This window comes from Silurus aristotelis (genome assembly GCF_946808225.1).
Source record: "Silurus aristotelis genome assembly, chromosome: 6".
NCBI classification, from domain to species: Eukaryota; Metazoa; Chordata; class Actinopteri; order Siluriformes; family Siluridae; genus Silurus; species Silurus aristotelis.
The window spans coordinates 14,333,444-14,347,380 of record NC_139579.1 but is presented as its reverse complement, the minus strand read 5'-3'; the positions used below and the strand labels follow the sequence as shown (position 1 = coordinate 14,347,380).

Below are 13,937 nucleotides of genomic sequence, written 5' to 3'. Positions count from 1 at the left end.
TCCGCATACGTCATCTGTACATACATCAATTCATATAAATAATGTATATTATTATTGTTATAATAATAATAATAATAATAATAATAATAATAATAATAAAAATAATAATAATAATTATTATTATTATTATTATTACTCCAGCTGCTCCCATTAGGGGGCGCCACAGCGGATCCTCTGTCTCCATACCCCCCTGTCCTTTTACACCATCTACCTGCATGTCTTCCCTCACCACATCCATAAACCTTCTTGGTCTTCCTCTTTTCCTCCTTCCTGGTGTCTCCATCCTCAGCATTCGCCTACTGATATACCCCATGTCCCTCCTCTGCACATGTCCAAACCATCTCAATCTCACCTCCCTCACCTTGTCTCCAAAACGTCCTACATGCGCTGTCACTTCAATAACCTCATTTGTAATCCTGTCTGACCTTGTTCTTTAACCTGTTCATCACCACTGCAGACATGAAAGGGCTCAAAACCGATCCTTGATGCAGTTCCACCTCCACCTTGCACCTTGTGCAACCCTGATGGCTGGGTTATTGTTGTTATTATTTTTATTATTATTATTATTACCAAGTGTATCTGTTTATGGGTTAATTAATTATAATTCCCACAGATGTATGATGTCTAAATTCTTTTTATATTGCAGTGAAAATACATTGCTAGAAGTTTTTTTTACCCCAAAATAAACATTAAAGATGCAACACGACACATTTCAGTTCTAATAATTTATTTTAGATAAAACCTGTTTGTAAATGAGGTACAAAATATAAATAAGTGAGCTCAATAAATTAAATAAATAACATTCCTTTTTTACTATTTTACAACATGATACAGGCCCTGTGGGGCTGAGAAAGATAACATTCAAGTATCTGAGGTCAAGCTAAAGCCTGATAATGGGCTTAATATTGGAGAAGAAACAGTAGTTGTTGATGGGGCACTGCGTTGTTCTGCATGCCATCATACACATGAAGAAGACAAACATCAAGCTATAAGCAGTAGTGAAAATACACACATTCCACTGAGAGCCAGCACAGGTTTCTTATAATGGGAAATTACAAGGACATTCGCTGGTCTGTTCTATTGCAGGAAAAAACAATTACTGCAATCTGTTGGCAGGATCCCGAGCCATTGAAACTCGTTTACACACGTAACTAAAACACACACAACAGTAACCATGTTAATAATATTTCCGCATTCACAAAGAGGCCAGGAGAAACACCTCCCTCCCTCATGAACCCGGGGTGGTGGATCCATTTCATAAAACAGTTCATATGTGTTACAAAGAATCCACTGGAGATACAACTGAGATAAGACAGCATAGCAACCTTTGGACATCATTATCAAAGATCAGAAAGAAAAAACTCAGTGTTAATATCCTACATAAATCCAGTGAGGGGCTGCACAGAGGTATTTAACATTTCAAAAAAATAATTAAATCATATGAAACTCTGATACAGAGAAGTGCCACTGAAATAAAGAGGAAAAACGACATGTATCAGAAAAAGAGGATAAAATAAAGTGTTATACAGATACATCACTGTTATATTGAACCTTTTAGAACGTTATTGCACACAGCCTCATCTTTTGCCTCATTTTTTTTTTTTTACGATTTACAGTTTTCACTGGAAACGATCAAACGTGACTCCCATGTGTTTTTTTTTTTTTTTTTGGCTTAACATTCCTTCGTTTGGAAAGGACACCGTTTCACAGGTGTGCAAGGTGCTCCATTCCTTCTTTAGTGAGTCAATACAAGGCTCACTTGTGTTCAATTTTCAGACATTCCACTGCTTCTCTGATCCGTAATGTTTCTGTGTATGAATTGTGTCTCTGAATGCCTGAAGTCTTTCCCCTTAACACTGCCAGTGTCTTTAATAGATGTGTTCTTTTCCCATGAGCATTTTTAGGACTTTTTAAAACTTTCTCTCAATTGTCCTTCTCATCATTATCCCAGTTTTGAGCAGAAGAAATCCTCTAAAGGCATCAGCTTTTTACCCAGGATCCCTCCTGGTAGGATTTTGATCCTTCGTTTCTTTTCGCTCTGTATCTTTTTCTGACTGGTTCATGATTTGCTGGACTTGATCAGTTTTTTCTTGAGGCGGCCGAACGCTCAGCTGCGAAGAGATTAGACCTGGCAACCTGCCTACAAATAGAAAAAAAATCAACCGCTTAGTCAACACCCATTTATTACATTTTAATAGATAAATATTTGTACAAATATAAACATACATGTATTTGCAATAATTTGCCTGTTCATTAATGTTTCTCACCTGAAATATTTGAGGAGAAGTTTGTCAGCTTTATCCACATGACCCACTTTAGGATCCAGTTGACTCACGATAACGAGACTTGAATCCATGGAGCTGCAAACAAAAAGAATAATCTTTTGATTAAATAATGTCAATATCGCAGACTCTCATTACTCAAAAGCATTGCAATATAATTAGTTCTGGATTAGTGAGCAAAACACATTCTCCATCTCCTCCTCTTTAACCTACAGCGAACAATGTAAAGCATGACATTAAAGATATGTGCAGACGTCAGTGTCAGATGGGCGGAGGTGCAGCTTCAGCTCGAAGCAAATGAACAACTTGAAGAATTCTTAATAAACCCGGCACGGCTTCTAAAAATAACCTTATGACTAAAAGACCTGCATGACTCATTATAAATGCAGCCAGTGCAGGTTATTCACAGTCAAGTAAACAGCTACACTTTATCAGCGCACATCTCCTTAACTCTTTCGCTGCACATCACCCAGATGTGTTGAGGTTCGGCACGACTGCCTTCGGAATTTACAACAGAAAAGATGAGAGATGTCTATCTGCTTTGATCTGGAGTCTTTTTGTTTCCCTCAATTGATTTACACAAAAGAAAAGAATTACACTATGCTCACCTGGCATGGCAGAAAGTGGAACAGGTCGGATCGTTGGGGTTGGCGCATTCACAGCGCCCGGTGGAGCGCCGTCGACGAGACAGAGGACTTCCGAGTCCATATGGGACGATCTTACTGTGCAATGAGAAACATATGACCTTTTAAATACAGTGCAGATCTCGAAAGTCCCAATGATGCGCAGCTGAATTTACATCTGCATGGGTTTATAGAGCTGTTTGTTGATCTCAGAGTGACCTACCTTGGTGTGTTGACCCAGATGATGTCCAAGTGGCAAAAGTAGATGCATTCCGTATCCATCCAGTTACTGCAGGAGCAGCGTTTGGTGCGAACTCTTGCAGCTGTTGAAGAAGAGCTCTGGGTTTCTGATGCTTGGAAGAGAGGTAGTCCTAATCCTAGAATCAGAGCACATCAAGAGCACATACATTAATAAAATGTAGATATTTCCCAGTTAACTGTGCATGAACGAGCAGCTCAGCATTGTTGCTTTATCTCAGCCGGATTAAAAGTAAACATCTATAAACTCTCAATCAAATTGGAACAGTGTAAATATTGCCAAACACAGTCCAATGCTAATTTAGATATTTAATTCTTATCATTCAGATAGAAAAGGCAGTTACATGATAAGCGTATTGTTTCCAGCATGGGCAATAAAAAACGGAGAGTGAAATTCCCTACGTGAGTTTGGTAAAGTATCACCTAAAGAAAACTTGCAGTCATGCCATGCAATTTCCAAAAAAATAGTTCTGATCTTTAAAAATCATCCATCATATTTCTACTATGCAAAAAATATTCAATGCACAATGTCAGTGTAGTGCACACAACTTTGCATCCTCCACCAGAACACAACAGGAACCGAGAGACCTTCTTACCTTCTTCCAGGAGCACACTGAATGTGGCAGTGATCAGCAGGACGGTGTGTAGAGAGAGATCCATTGCAAAGGCTAAAAGAAGTTTTATTTTTATAGATCCACAGAAAGCAACGTGCACAGGTTTAGTGTGTGTGTTGAGTTCTTAGTGTCTTGCTAAGGGGCAGTGACAGGTGCTCATGTGCAGCTCCCACTCCTGGCCTTCCTTTTATTCACAGACGCTTAATGCCACACCTCCATTTTTGTGACCTCATCACCTCTGTTCCAACAACACATGGAACGCTGTTGCTTCACAATGAGTCGCCTCCTCGCATTCTCAAGGGGATCATCATTTGGGCATGGAAATCTGGATAGAGAAAATAAAAGGCAGAAAGAAAAAAAAAATGAAGGAGTGGAGTCCCTCTTTTGACTATTATCTTACCATGTAGGAGATCAGTGTCAGGGCGTGAAATGAAACCTGCTATTTTACCTCGCGTTATTGTATGGAAAAAAAAAGTCAAGGTGGTGTTTAATGACTTCCGCCCACGCCGGCTTCACCCCTGCATTTATTACTACATATACTGTAGATTACTGCTGATTTTTCATCACTCTTTTTCTCTGCTTTGTATTAAATCTGTAATATATTACACTGTTCATGTTCAATATAATATAAAACATACTGTATAAAGATTAAACACACTGTAAAAACACTTCCTTTTGTTTAAATCACAACCAGACAATACTTTACATTTACTCTTTTATCAAAAATCCTCTTTATTTTCCTTTTTCTTTCTTTATTTCTCACTCCGATTAATGTGTTTTAAAATTCTTGTTCAGAATAATAGAGTAATACAAATAATGTGTTCATATACCATTTTATACTTGTAAATATTAAATGAATTAAATAATAAATATAAATATGTATATGTAATGCACAGTATATTATTATTAATAAGGTAATAATATTATTTTTTCTTATTTTCTTTGAACACATTCTTTTCTAGAACACATACATTATACAGTATATTTTATTTTGTATTTCCGCATTCCATATATTTCCTCTTCTTTCCTCTTTATTTATTCTGATTGGTTTGTTGAAATCTGTGGAAACTGATCACGTTTCATTTTCACTTCCGTGACAGTTCATGCAAATGGTCTTCCATTACTGCAGGTCTTCACACTATCAGGTCTTGTAGCTAAGCCATAACGAATGGAACTCAACATAATGAATATCTGATAATAAATGACACTGGGTGAAGTATGCAAATGTCCAAATGTGAAGAAAGACATTTGCTTTCAGACAGGAAATTATCTTTTGCATATGGGATTTTGGGAAACCTATAATGGATTTATCTTCTTGGAATGACACCTCTTTATTTTAGCGCTCTTCCTACGTACGGGGTGATGGGGGGGTTGGGAGTGAGATAAAAAACAATGTCCTCTCTGTATCAAAAGGGGGCAGAAATTCCCTCAAAGGAACATGGAGTCTTTGCATGGGGCAGGAAATGCCAGAGTGACGTCACCATCCATTAAACAATGGCATCTCTGAAACTATTTGTCACATTAAATGGATAAACAAAAAAATGTACAAAGCTGGAGCAAATATTTTTCTGGTGCCACAAAACAGACTGTAAACACCATCACTCATCTATCTGGAGACCAGAATCCAGAATTCCATATATGACCTTCATATGAATGCAGGCATTCATACACACACACACACACACACACACACACACACACACACACACACACACACACACACACACACACACACACACTATATATGCTGTATATATTGTATATAAACCAATAAATAAATATATATGTGTGTGCATGTAAGTGTGACACGTCAGATATAAAGTTCATGAGCTCAGAAATCAGACATGCTCATTTTCATCGAAACTATTCATAGATTCATAAATAGTTCATCATTGCACAGGAGACCCGCATTGTGCTTCCGTATCTAGTGTCTGTCTCTGTTTTGTCTTTCTCTCGTTCTCGTTCTCTCTCTCTCTCTCTCTCTCTCTCTCTCAGTCCGTCTGCTCCTGCAGTCACACTACAAAAATGCACCTTTATCCATTTCCTGTTCTGGAGGGCTCGGCAGCATGCCACAAAGAGTGTGTCAACAGACTCACACAGCTAAAAGACTCTGAGGAATTCCTTAGGTGGCTTTCTGGCATCCAGAGCTGCTCTGGACTTTGAGACTTTTCCCTTTCCTACTGATAATCTCTGACCAAAACAGGTCAACAGATGCAGGGTAGGTTGGCATGCGTTATTTTATCAGCGATCAAGTGAAGAGCGATGGTGCTATAAAAAATTAATTTCATTTTTATGACCTGAATCATTTTGGCTTCTTTGTGCAGAGTTTTACAGCCAGGCTTTAACCTGCACCACAATCACGTTCATACTATTTCATTATTTACAACATATCTATAAATATATAACACACTTATAACACAATGGCAAACTGTTTGTTTACTGTTCCAAATAATCATATCAGTATTGGGCTATACACTGGAGATGGGCGTGGCCTGAATGAGTTTTGGTGATGCCAATCCCTGGAATGTTTTTTATTTTTATTCCTGACGGTGTTTGTCGTTATGTTCGGGTCTCAAAAGACCTGTCTGTGTGTAGCTGCTTTACAGAATGAATATGATTACGATGATATCATTAGGATGTAAACATGTTTTCCACGTGTTCTTCACGTCCCTGCAGGAGGTCCGGGTGATTCCTTCCATCCTGCATTAGCTTCAGCACCTGCTGATATCAGTTACATCCGCATTTTTTCTGCATTACATCTGTTTTTCCACTGTCCAAAATCACTTAATCTGTGTTTGTGTGTGTGTGTGTGTGTGTGTGTGTCTGTGTGTGTGTGTGTGTGTGTGTGTGTGTGTGTGTGTGTGTGTGTGTGTGTGTGTGTGTGTGTGTGTCTGTGTGTGTGTGTGTGTGTGTGTGTGTGTGTGTGTGTGTGTGTGTGTGTGTGTGTGTGTTACGGAAATAGGAACTAATTATAGCACAATTCGTTCTATGATAATCGGCTTACAGAGGATAAAAATGAGAAATCAATTAATACATTTTTAATCAACATTATACCTGAATACGAACTACAGTGAACCTCAGAAAATATTTACTGACTGACTGAATGAATGAATGAATGAATAAATACATTTGCACCTCTTTATGAGGTTTGCTGAATTCGGAAGGAGAAGAACCTGTATGTACATGGAGTTTTGGTATCTTCTGATGCAGTATCTCACCCCTGACGGAAGTCTTTATTTGTAAACGTGCAGGTGAGAAGGTCAGATATCATCAGGAATGTTTTACTGATAACAACTTTGTTACTGAATAAAGTATTCAGACGTGTGAATGTGAAGAAAGACATAACGTTCAGAACTTCTGTAATTTCCACCTCACTCTCTTTCCAAATACTCAATACACAAAAAAAATAAAAATGAAATAATGAAACTTTTATGCAAATACAATCAGCTGTAGATGCAAATCAACACCATAAAAATTAAAAAATTCTTCATCCAGATAAAATATCCAGGTACTAAAACAATAACTTTTATGAAGAAACGTTTGGATCAGAACAATAGATGTATAAGAGCAATAATTATTGAGCTCAAGCGTTCACATTAAATCTGAAAACACTGACACATTTTTTATTTCAAATTGGAAAAGTTTTAAAAATGAAAATGGTTTAAATCGAAAAAAATGTTCAATATGTTTTATTTATGAATCTGTACTATTTCTAAATCTTTATTTAAATGCAAGTGAATGTGATACTGATAAACAAATTACAAAAAAAAATTATTCTGTATTTCAGAAACTCAAATAGCTGTTAATAAAATGTATAAAAAAATTTATGAATTTAATTAGAAATAATTGCAAAAAAATAAGTATTTTCAGTGGATTCTCTTGTAAGTATTTCATGTTATATATTTTCTTCTTTTTATTATTATTATTATTTATTTTTAACATTATTGTTAAATACTGAACAAAATTATAAATGCAACACTTTTGTTTTTGCCTCAATTTTTCATCAGCTGAACTCAAAGTTCCAAAACTTTTTCTATGAACACAAAAGATCAATTTCTCTTAAATATTGTTCATAAATGTGTAAATGTGTGTTAGTGAGCACTTCTCCTTCACCCAGAGAATCATCACCTCACAGGTGTAGCAGATCAGGATGCTGATTAGACGAATGATTACTGCACACATAGGCTTTAGACTGGACTCGATAAAAAACCCTTAGTTTTAGTCTACAACTAAAACATATTGATTCAGTTGAAAACATTTATTTGTTTATACTGTTTAAGAGGTAAAATATTTCATAAAAATATAGAAATGTCAACATACAGGATTTAAAGGGAAAATGTATTAGTGGAGTTTAGATTTTAATGAACAAATAAAAAGAACTGGATTACTTATAAAACTGTTTTTATAAATTATAAATTATTGTATTATTATTATTATTATTATTATTATTATTATTATTATTATTATTATTATTATTATTATTATTAGAGGGTTCAATAATTGTATTATAGAATTTATCATGATGTTTAAGACTTTTTATTGTTAAATAGTTTTATTAGAAGTTACAAAACCTCTTTCTGGTACAAACACATTTGTAGACATGAACTTGAAGGTCATCATGCTGGTAGGATTATGTGAAGGAATGAAGATAAAGACACACACACACACACACACACACACACACACACACACACACACACACACACACACACACACACTTTTCCTGTTTACTCCTCAGATGTATAAAGTAAAACAATAAGGCCACGTATGTAAACAGAAACGACACGCTTTAATCTGTTGAGGAAAAAGGTGACGTCCTAAATGATTCAACTTCTACCATGATAGTGTCTCACTTTCTCTGGTGTATCAGTTATATCACACTGCATCACAGAAGCACCAGGTCTGTGTGGAATTCTGATGGTTGTTGTGGTGAGTTGTGTTACTGTGTCTGATAGTCTGATAGTCTGATGATCCTGCCCCCTGTAGTCTCAGTGGAGAAAAGTTTTATTTATTTAATCTGCACTGACAAACTGACAAATCTTCCAATAACTACAAATAATTAAAACCAGAGATGTTCATCTAAAAGGTGCTGCGTGTACACACACACACACACACACACACACACACACACACACACACACACACACACACACACACACACACACCTATCAGCCATTACATTAAAAACACCTTCTGCCTCCCAAACACCTCTGAGTCCTGGATTCCACACAATCTCAGAAGGTGTGCTGTTGTATCTGATACCAAGACGTAAACAAAAGACTGTTTACTGAAGACCTCCATGAGTTCCTGTAAGTTCTGAGGTGGAGCCTCCATGAATCGGACTTGTTCATTTGGGACTTGTTTGTCTGGTCAACATCATGAACATTTAGTCATGTTCCTCGAGTCGTTCCTGATTTCATCTGATTATATAAAATCTGTTTTTCTTAAAATGATAAAATAGAAAATGTTCATTATTAATACAAATATCAGTAAATATAAAAGAAAGAAAGAAAGAAAGAAAGAAAGAAAGAAAGAAAGAAAGAAAGAAAGAAAGAAAGAAAGAAAGAAAGAAAGAAAGAAAGAAAGAAAGAAAGAAAGAAAGAAAGAAAAAAGGAAAGAAAGACTCTAGAATTCAACCCTGGGGGAGGTTCAGACTGATAGGATTAGGAAATGTAAACAGTGAGAAATAAAAACACCTCTGAATGCAGGTGAACCAGTTACAATCCACACAAACAAAAACACCACAACGGTTCTTTTTCCCTCAGAGCGACGTGACGCGACGTCTCCATGGACCCAAAAACCTGCATCCAAGTGTTTGGTTGAACTTCAGCTTTCTCTAATAGAATTCACCTCCTGTTTCCTCCATACTCTGTGTGTGTGTGTGTGTGTGTGTGTGTGTGTGTGTGTGTGTGTGTGTGTGTGTGTGTGTGTGTGTGTGTGTGTGTGTGTGTGTGTGTGTGTGTGTGTAAAAGATCAACTCTGATTTACAACATAAAGGATTTTTCTAAAAAGGAAAAAAAAAATGAAAGATTGGCAGGAACTAACCTTATTATATTTATGGACAGAAGTTTGAGGACACCTGACCACATGTGTATGAACATCCCGTTCTACATGCAGTCCCTATTTCCTGTTATAATATCATCCATGCTTCTTAGAAGATGTTCCTCTGAAATTTGGAGTGTGCTTCTGGAGATTTGTGGTCATTCAGACAGGTAGTGATGTAGGTGTGTGTGTGTGTGTGTGTGTGTGTGTGTGTGTGTGTGTGTGTGTGTGTGTGTGTGTGTGTGTGTGTGTGTGTGTGTGTGTGTGTGTGTGTGTGTGTGTTGTTGGGTTCTATCTGTGTACTCTACAGACCTCCTTCAGAGACATTTTTAGAGTTATTATGACAGTATTTGATTGATCTCCTTTCTTGTTATGCCAAACCTTTATTTCTCCATAAACAGGTGGATCCAACCGTTTTCTGCAGGAACTGGGGATTCTGACTCACTGGGAGTTTCGATGTAATTCCCATTACAACAACAGGAATCTTGAGTCATTTCTCTCATTGTAAAGCCTAATGTTTGTATTTTTTCCAAGTGTCGGTTGATGAAGATTACCTTCTCCAGGTGTGGACATTTTTCTTTGCTGAAGACTTGACAGTTTGAACTCATGCATTTAATACGGAGGAGTGTCAAGTGCTGAAAAACTGATCATCAGTGAAGAAACAGAAGCGCTGATATGAAGATAAACGCTAACAGGTGATTTGGTCAAATAACAAAAAAAGAAAAAAAGAAGATTACCTTATTTGGTCATTGAATTAATTATTATAAATGATTCAGTCATAAATCACATAAAGCTGATTTATTGATTAATTTGTTGATTGATATATATGTATTGTAATTTATTGTGGCTATATCACTGATATGTTTCCAGAAGAGCTGAACGTAGAGAACAGAACTGGATTTGAGGATGTGGAACATCATGCTGGTGGAGAAAGAGTCTAATGTTTGTGTGAGATGGAAAGTAAAAGACTGGATATTATTTAGCTTTAAATTCATATAGTGTTTAAACAAAAGTACCAAACTTCTTGACTGGGAAGTTCCTCAACAGCAGGTGATTAGCAGGTGTAGGGATGTGCAGGAGTTCCAGTCTGATAGCTTTGAGATGGAATTGTTCTGGGAACTTGCGATTTCCAGACTTTCCAGATTCTAGTCTGATTTAATCTGAATTAGATTTTTGTTTAAGACATGCAATGTTACTCCTAACAAACATTTTCTTTCATACATGCATTTGAACCAGAAGTCAGTGATCCTGGGTTAGATGATCAGTTTAGCAGTTTTTACATCAAGTTTGCATCCATAGGATTTGAACATCCAGGTAAGATGAAGATCAGATCTTCACTCAGAAAAATCCTTCAAGGTGGTTCAGTAACATCTTTTAAAAGATTCATTGATTTACTCAACTCCTCAGTAAGACATTAACCTTCAGAGGAATGCAGGAGCGTTATGATCACAGTGATGTGGACATATTCTGGATCATACGTTAGAACCATGTAAAGTGGACACATGAGTCCAGGGTGTGTGTCGTCATCTACTGTTTGGGATTTACATGGATAAGAGAGCATTTTTATTTATTTTTTTAATGTTAAAAGGTAAAAAACAAAGAAATAAAAAGGAAAATAACTTGACAAGAAAACAAGATGAGGACTGCAAACAACAACCACCACAGAAGAGATGTGAGGTGAAGAGTGGAGAGAATGCTGAGTCAGTACACAAGTGCTGATTAACAGAGACAATAATTTAGGTGTGGAGATCATGAGAGCTGATAAGTGAAGGTGCAGTGGCTGATGAGTAACATGGGCTTTGGGTATAAAGGGACAATTGGGCAAAAGAAAACCAGTGAAAAAACAGGAAACACAGTGAGCTGAGAAAGTGGAAGATGGTTTAACATGCTAAAGATGAACAACATGATATTTAAAGACTTTAGATAATCATAAGAAGAAAGACAGAAATTAAACACAGAGGTAAAATGAAAACAAACAGGAAGCGAGAGAGGCTGTGTATAGTCAAGAGTATGAGAGCAGAGATCTGGTCTTTTATTAGATTCAGGAGATGTTGGGAAGGAGACAGGAGCAGATACAGATATCTACTACAATGATCTCCAGGCTAGATGTATCAGATTGTGTTCTGGATTTTGAAGGATTGTGATATTGTAGACGTGAGCAATATGGCTTTAAACAGAGCCAATACATGATGGTCTTCAAACTGGAGGAGAAAAATCTTTTGGTGTCCTTGGTCTTGCTGAGCTCCATACCAGCTCCTATAACCGCTCTCCTGAGACAATAAAAGCAATGCCTCAGTATATTGTGACTTAGTGGTGCTATGGACAAACCTGTAGGTCCAAAAAACTCATAAACTGACATGAGGCATAAAAGCAATGAGGTTACAGTAACTTCATGCAGCATGACAGCAGTGATCAGGGGCAGGATGAAGACAGAGCTGGAGCAGGAATGCTTTTCAGAGAAGATGGAATCTGGGAGGATACATGATGAATGCTGAATTTTCATATTAAATACGTACATACAGCACTACTGTAAATTCCACCCATATTTATACTGTATATACTGCATCATACAGCATTCATACAGGTACATAACTATATCATGTCTTTTGAGCACGTTATCTCCTGACGTCTATACACAATATATTTTATATTGATATTTATATATATATATATATATATATATATATATATATATATATATATATATATATATATATATATATATATATATATATATATAATTACCTGCTTCACCTTCTGAACATTATTCCCCCCTTACACCTGTACATATGGACTTCATACCATATTTATCACACTGCTATTTATTTATTTATTGTAAATAGGCCACTTATTCACTTCTGCATTTCATTAGCTCTATTATTCATTGACAGTAACTTTAAATCTAATCTAATCTAATCTAATTATGTTTTTTTATACGGCTCAAGTCTCTTCAAGACCAAAACCAATTTTCACCCTGTGTTTGGTATCACTTTCACAATGTCTGTTGGGAAATATCCTCACATCACAATGCTGCCACCACCATGCTTCACTGGGGGATAATGATCTCAGGATGTTGTGTTTCTGCCAAACTCCAGGCAATATCCCAAACTTCAAACCACCTGTTTGATACAATCAAATAAAAAAAATAAAAATAAAAAAACTGTTCAACACTTTCCTAGAAAGATATTAATCTCCTTCATTTCTTATCTGATTGATGACATTTAAATGCTAAAAGAATCCATTTTAATTCAAAATTCTAAAACTCCAGAGAGAGGACTGTGAGACCTATCTGAGAAATATAATATACTTTATACTTATACTGTATAAATATATTTACACACACACACACACACACACACACACACACACACACACACACACACACACACACACACACACACACACTGTACTATAATATAATATAGGTAATATAGCTATAAAATACTATATATACTTAAATGCGTACTTAGAAAAATAAATAAATCAATATAAAAGAGGCGAAATTAAAACCTTCAATGCAACACACATTTATTCACAATATCCATTCTTTACTCAGATATAAAATAAATTATAAAGTGAAAAATACATTTTTAGCACAAAACTAAAAACTGAAATTTGTCTGAAATCAGTGGTCCCTGATGCTTGTGGTCCCTGATGGGGTTTTTAAAAGATCAGAATAAATTGGACAAACTAACAATCATAAACAAAATGTTTATTTTTAATGCGTTGGTTTAAATCTATTGTATTAATGAGTGTTGAGTCTGAAACCCACAGATGCTGAGTGTCTCGCATGGGGACGTTCTGCAGGCCTTTACTGCTGTTTCCTTCACTTCCCGATGGTTCCGGTGTTTGGTTTTCATGAAGAACTGTTTCAGGTGATATATGTATTATGTATAATATATATATATATATATATATATATATATATATATATATATATATATATATATATATATATATATATATATATATATATATATTATAAGTATTTCCTTTTAATTCGCTATACTCTTCCTTTAATCCAAAACCTGATCCTCATAGTTAAAATGAAAATCTGTTCCTGGCTTTAATTAGACGTGAACTCAGTACACTCAGACCCATTAAGGTTTAGGTAGAAT

At 35.9% G+C, this 13,937-nt stretch overlaps 2 protein-coding genes across 2 annotated transcripts in view; both read right to left on the bottom strand.

The window, feature by feature from the left end:
- The window catches only part of phactr4a (phosphatase and actin regulator 4a), a 136,037-nt gene that overhangs the window by 53,166 nt on the left and 68,934 nt on the right, over positions 1–13,937 (bottom strand). The gene's annotated exons all lie outside the window — the stretch shown is intronic.
- Positions 711–3,939, bottom strand: edn2 (endothelin 2). Its single transcript, XM_083544028.1, has 5 exons — positions 3,760–3,939; positions 3,129–3,282; positions 2,891–3,004; positions 2,268–2,360; positions 711–2,140 (listed from the first exon to the last, which is right to left on the bottom strand). The coding sequence occupies exons 1-5, from the start codon at positions 3,821–3,823 to the stop codon at positions 2,080–2,082; spliced, it is 486 nt and encodes a 161-aa protein (XP_083400154.1). The 5' UTR covers positions 3,824–3,939; the 3' UTR covers positions 711–2,079.

Coding starts and splice junctions, on each gene's coding strand:
- edn2 (XM_083544028.1), bottom strand. CDS start 3,823: ATGGATCTCTCTCTACACACCGTCCTGCTGATCACTGCCACATTCAGT. Junction 3,283..3,759: donor CAGTGTGCTCCTGGAAGAAG/GTAAGAAGGTCT, acceptor CTCTGATTCTAG/GATTAGGACTACCTCTCTTC. Junction 2,141..2,267: donor CTTCTCCTCAAATATTTCAG/GTGAGAAACATT, acceptor TTCTATTTGTAG/GCAGGTTGCCAGGTCTAATC.